Below are 6,476 nucleotides of genomic sequence, written 5' to 3'. Positions count from 1 at the left end.
GAGACGACTCAAGGAAAGTCTACGTGAATTTCCAGCAACAACTTGGAATGATGTTTACAATAGATACAACATGAAGTTGCGGATAGAAGAAGATACCATCTCTCGGTCTCAAAAAGAGGAGAGGGAAAGTTCGAGACGTGCTGAAACTGAAAAAAGGTCTGGTAAAAATAGGTACAAGCCCTACATGGGACCAGCAGGAAGAGACTCGCGTACAAAGCAGGATAACTCAAGATACGATCATAGATCGAGAGATAGAGAATCAGGCTCATCATCAAGGTTTGGAAAAGAGTGAAATGCGCGAGAGACGCGAGATGATGATAGAGGCTCGAAGGCGACGTTTGGTGGGTATAATTTCAATCTTAGCACATCAGAGTTAGTATTAAGTATTGAGAAGCATGGGAGATAAGGTGCGATGGCCAAAGGAAATGAGATCAAACCTGAATAGGCGAAACCCTGATTTCTAGTATGAGTTCTACAACGATCATGGTCACAAAACGGCAGATTGTAGATTGTTACAAAGTGAAGTTGACCATTTGTTAAAGCATGGATATCTAACCGAATTGTTTAGTGAAAACGGTAAGCAAGCGTATATGAAGAATAAGCAGGAGCCCCCTAAACCTCCTTCACCAAAAAGGACTGTTAATGTTATAAGCGGAGGAGAAGAAATTAATGGCGTGACATATACGGCAGCCAGGAAAGTTTCAAAAATTACAGTCACACACGGGAAGCGAGTTCGACGTGTTTTAGAAGAAGAAAGTATTACATTTGATGATGCAGATGGCGTACTAACCCCACACAATGACGCACTAGTAATATCTTTACTTGTACATGACACTAATGTGAAACGACTTTTGATTGATCCAGGTAGCTTCGTGAACATCATTTTGCTAAGAGTGGTAAACGAAATGCAAGATGAAGATAAGCTGATACCCAAGGCGCATACCTTATCTGGTTTTGACAGCTCGAGCGTCGTAATAAAAGGAGAGATAATACTCATAACTTTCGCAGAAGAAGTTGTTAAAGATACGAAATTTCAGGTGGTAGAGATGGATATGGCTTATAATATGATTCTCGGTAGACCGTGGATTCACGAAATGGACAATGTGCCATCTACCCTGAATCAAGTTATTAAATTCCCTTCACAATGGGGAATACGTCAAATTTGTGGTGATCAACAGACATCTAGGAGCATCAACTCCGTAGCAGATTCAAGCGCAAAAAATGAAGAAAAATAGCAATTACAGAATCCAGTTGAGGATGCTACAACACAAACTTCAACTGAACACGAGCTATCAAATGTAGACTCGAGGCCCGATTCCATCCAAGAACCAAAAGAAAATGAAAACATCAAACGACGATTGAAGAATTGGAATCTGTAGAACTATTCACACCTTAGCCTGAAAGGAAAGTCTATATTGGGGCTAACCTAAGCCACGAAATGAAAGGTAAGTTGACTGAATTTTTGAAAACTAACGCGGATTGTTTTGCTTGGTCCCATTCTGATATGACAGGAATACCTTCGGAAGTAATGACTCACAAATTAAATGAAGATCCATCATATTCACCTGTTAAACAAAAGAAAAGAAAGCAAGGATCTTTCAAAAATCAGGTGATTCAAGATGAGGTGCAAAAACATGTAAAAATTGGGTCTATCCGCGAGGTAAAATATCCAAATTGGTTAGCTAATACTGTAGTAGTACCTAAAAAGAATGGTAAGTGGCGAGTTTGTGTAGATTATACTAACTTAAACAAAGCTTGTCCTAAAGATTCTTTTCCATTACCGCATATAGATCAACTAATTGATGCTACTGCAGGACATGAATTGTTAAGTTTTTTAGATGCATATTCAGGGTATAACCAAATCAAGATGGATCCCATAGATGAGGAAAAAACTTCATTTATAATAGATAGGGGGACTTACTATTACAAAGTAATGCCACTTGGCCTAAAAACGCTGGAGCCACATATCAAAGGTTGGTGACCAAAATGTTTCAAGAACATTTAGGGAAAACCATGGAAGTCTACATAGATGATATGCTGGTCAAGTCATAACAAGCAGGGGTTTATATTCAACACTTGTCTGATACATTTCAGATTCTCCGTAAATTTAACATGAAGCTAAACCCTGAGAAATGCGCATTTGGCATTTTATCAGGTAAGTTTTTGGGATTTCTTGTTTCTAACTGTGGCATTGAAGTAAATCCCGCGCAGATTAAAGCTATTGAGGAAATTCCTGATACACTTACCAGTAAAAAAGAGGTACAGAGACTGACGGAAAGAATTGCAGCCTTGGGAAGATTTATTTCCAAGTCATCAAAAAAATGCTTTTGGTTCTATCAGCTCTAAAAAGCAAGATCAGCTCGCATGGTCAGAGGAATGTCAACAAGCGCTTAAAATTTTGAAAGTGTACTTGTCAAATTCACCGTTGCTTGCGAAACCAAAAGATGGGGAGAAACTACTCATCTACCTTGTTGTTTCAGAACTAGCGGTGAGTGTTGTTTTAGTTCGTGAAGAACAAGGTAAACAATCTCCAATTTACTATGTTAGCAAGTCATTATTAGATGCTAAGAATCGGTATCCTCATCTAGAAAAACTTGTATTTGCATTAATTATGGCATCTAGAAAATTAAGACCTTATTTTCAATGTCATCCCATCTTAGTAGTAATTGCCTATCCCCTACGTAATATGTTACATAAACACGAGTTATTAGGTAGGTTAGCCAAGTGGGCCATAGAGTTCAGTGAATATGACATTACATATCAACCTAGATCTGCAATAAAGTCACAGGTGTTGGCAAATTTCGTGGTAGATTTTAGCCAAGGGATGCAAATAGAAGCAGAAAAAGAACTACATGTATTCAATGGGTCTAATCCAGGAACTTGGACTTTATTTACTGATGGTTCATCGAATGTGAAAGGAGCAGGTCTAGGAATTGTTTTGGTACCACCTACGGGTGAAATCATATGACAAGCCATAAAATGTCCCCATGTTACTAACAATGAGGCAGAGTATGAAGCTGTGATTGCAGGTTTAGAACTGGCACGAGAGCTTGGCATAGAACAGGCCGTAATCAAAAGCAATTCACAGCTCGTAGTTAACCAAATGTTGGGGACTTATACAACCAGAGAGGCAAGAATGCAGCAATACCTGGAAAAGGCACATGATCTGGTTAGACAATTCCAAACCTGGAAGGTTGTGCAGATACCAAGAGAAGAAAATGTCGAGGCAGACGCCCTAGCTAATCTTGCATCTGCGGCAGAAGTAACAAATGATGAAAATGCTTATGTAATTCATTTATTTCATTTAGTACTTGATCAAGATAAAACGAGGTAAATTCCAATAATTTAACTTGGGATTCGAGGAACGAGATTGTCACTTTTTTGCAGTATGGAATTGTCCCTGAGGATAAGAAAAAGGCTCAATCACTTCGCAAAAAAGCTGCTCGGTACTGTTTAAAGCAAGGCAATCTCTATCGTAAAATGTTCGGTGGTCCCCTAGCAAGATGCCTCGGACCTTCTCAAACAGAGTATGTGATGAGAGAAATACACGAGGGGCATTGTGGAAATCACGCGGGAGGAAGATCCTTAGTGAAAACCATGATTAGAGTCGATTATTATTGGCACAAAATAGAAGAAGACGCGGAAAATTTTGTGGCTAAATGTGACAAGTGCCAAAGATACGGTAACAATATGCATAGACCTACAGAATTATTACATTCGGTCATTGCACTGTGGCCTTTTATGAAGTGGGGGATGTATATTATGGGACCATTACCACAAGCCAAAGGCAAGGTAAGATTTTTGCTAGTACTCACTGATTACTTTACTAAGTGGGTAGAAACAGGAGCTTTTAAACAGGTACGAGAAAAAGAGGTCAGAGATTTCATTTGGCAAAACATCATATACCGATTCGGCGTACCAAAGGAAATCGTATGTGATAATGGCTCGCAGTTTATAGGCACACAAATCACAGAATTTTTTCAGAGTTGGCAAATTAAAAAGATTACTTCAACACCTTACCATCCGGTGGGTAATGGACAAGCTGAATCAACGAATAAAGTCATTATCAACATTCTGAAGAAAAGGTTGGAGGGATCCAAAGGCAATTGGCTAGAGGTGTTACCTGGAGTCTTGTGGGCTTACCGCACAATCGCAAAAACAAGTACGGGGGAAACACCATTCTCACTTGTATACGGAGCTGAAGCCTTGATCCCAGTCGAGATAGGAGATCCAAGCACGAGATATACACAAGCAACTAAGGAGTCAAATGAAGAAAAAATTCGAATAAAGCTGGATTTACTTGAAGAAAGGAGGGAAGCTGCATTAATAAGGATGGCAGCGCAAAAACAAGTTATGAAACGATACTATAATCGGAAAGCTCGTCTCAGATACTTCAAGATTAGGGACTTCGTACACAAGAAAGTTTTCCAATCAACAAGGGCAGCTAATGCAGGAAAGTTAAGTCCAACTTGGGAAGGACCTTATAAGGTTCACAGTATCGCAGGAAAAGGAGCATACAAGCTGGAAACAATGGATGGAAAGATTCTACCTTCACATTGGAATGTTGTTCATCTGAAGAGATACTATTTCTAAGGAAAGGAAATATCCACGGGCAGGTACCCTCATTTTAAAATTTTATTTTTGAATTATTAAAATTTTATTAACGATTTTAGATGATAGGCAAAAAGTTATCCCGCACTAAATGATGAATTACGACCTACAAGACATGTGGAAAAAATATAATTTCCGGTCTAGAGTTACAACTATTTTTGAGAGAAATTTAAATGGGTTAAGCAGTCTTCATCTAAAATCGTACCTCCGAGTCCCGTATATTTTTCCTTTTCAGGAAAAGGACTGCATGGAAGGAGTAATCTAGTGCTCGAGATTTCAAACTTCAATGCTCAAACACTTGGTAGACTATATAATATACATAGGACATATGTATAAAGAAGGCAAAAAAGATTGAATTCAAGTTAAATTCAAATCAAGCCCAAAAGTCTACTCATCAAATGTATCCAGTGCAGAGCAAAGTCACGGGCCAAATAACACAAGCCAGTCAAAAAACATGCATATAGATTTCAAAATCTTATGATGTCTAGGTTAAAGGCAATGCTTAGCCGTGGGTTATTAAAAAAACCCTTAGATTTTATTTTTTGCAAATCCGTTGTAAAGAAAATAGTTACGAAAAAGTTATAGAAGACATTTGAATGCATGTAAGATGTTATAAAAACTTTATCAAAGTTATTTCAAGAAACATGTGTCTTCCTATTTCTTTTTTGTATAATTACACCGTTATGAAGTTGAGACGTCTTCTTCATTAAGTGTCGAATATAAAAGGGCGCTCTTTTATAAATTCATGTTTGATTCAGATATCCATGAAGTTAATAAAGCATTTTTAAAAACAAAAAATGCAAAAAGGATAAGACAAAAATCCACGAATTAACAAACAAAACCTTAAATATAAAGGCAAAAAGAGCAAAACAGAAGCTCAAGATAATTAAGTCAAACAAAAACTTCATAGTATTAAGTTTAGACTAAGTATGAACTTAGTCATAAACTGATTGTCATTTATACAAAATGCCCCGTAAAGGTCTGGGGACTTGTCATTTCCAAAAACCAAAACCCCAAATAGGACCAGGGGTAAAACCACTAAGAAAAAAAAGAGAGTTACACTTCATAAACTTTCACTAAGGGGCAGAAGAAGGATCTAAAGTGGTATTATTAGCAGCAAAAGGTTCGAGTTGACTTGAAGGAGCTGGGGCATTCACCGTACCCATATCATCTTCAACATGCTCAAGAGTGTCAGCCATGGGAGAATGAAAATCTTGGCCTTGCTGAGTTTTTTCAATGGTCTCCTTTATCTTGGCTAACTCAGCATCCAAATTGAAACCCTCTTGGCTAGCCTCCATAAGGGTATCATGGCGTATGTTTAAAATAGCCCAACTCACTTCAATAGCAGTTTTATCCTCAAGAAACTCATAATCTCTCTCCCATTGATCCATATCGTTTTTAAGCTTTTCATTCTCAGCCAAGGCAGTATCATAAGAAGATTGCAGAGGAGCAAGTGAACTTTCTAAAAAATTGACCTTATTAGAAGACTCACGGAGATCTTCTTGGGTCTGAGTAAGTGTTTGCACGAGTTCACCGACATAAACCTCTTTCTCGCTTAGAAAAGCCTTCAACCCTCGAATCTCTTCACTGTCCTTAGAGAGTTGCTCAGAAAATGATGTTTCGAGGAGATTTTTGTCCTTGTCAGCTTGATTTGAGGAAGCCTTCTCAACTGTTAACTCTGAAGTCAAAACCTTTAACTGCTGCTCTAAGGTGCACTTGCTTTCTTTTAACATTTCCATATCAAATTGAAAGCTTTCATATTGTTCTTTCCAGTTGTCTGCTTCAATATGATAATCATGCATTAACTCCTCCGTATGAGAAACCCTCTTCATCATCTCTGTACCAATAAATTAATCTAAAAAAGA

General features: G+C 38.0%; 1 protein-coding gene across 1 annotated transcript; it reads left to right on the top strand.

Annotated features, from left to right (window-relative positions):
- Positions 1–590: 590 nt before the first annotated feature.
- LOC138888658 (uncharacterized) lies at positions 591–1,235 on the top strand. The gene has a single exon (XM_070170560.1). It carries the CDS (start codon positions 591–593, stop codon positions 1,233–1,235), a length of 645 nt encoding a protein of 214 aa, XP_070026661.1.
- Positions 1,236–6,476: the final 5,241 nt, after the last annotated feature.

Source organism: Nicotiana sylvestris, chromosome 3 (assembly GCF_000393655.2).
Source record: "Nicotiana sylvestris chromosome 3, ASM39365v2, whole genome shotgun sequence".
In the NCBI taxonomy this organism is placed as follows: Eukaryota; Viridiplantae; Streptophyta; class Magnoliopsida; order Solanales; family Solanaceae; genus Nicotiana; species Nicotiana sylvestris.
The sequence above is the reverse complement of the archived record's forward strand: the minus strand, read 5'-3'. Positions and strand labels throughout refer to the sequence as shown.

What these genes read in the sequence shown, in the direction of transcription:
- LOC138888658 (XM_070170560.1), top strand. Translation starts at nt 591, where the DNA reads ATGAAGAATAAGCAGGAGCCCCCTAAACCTCCTTCACCAAAAAGGACT.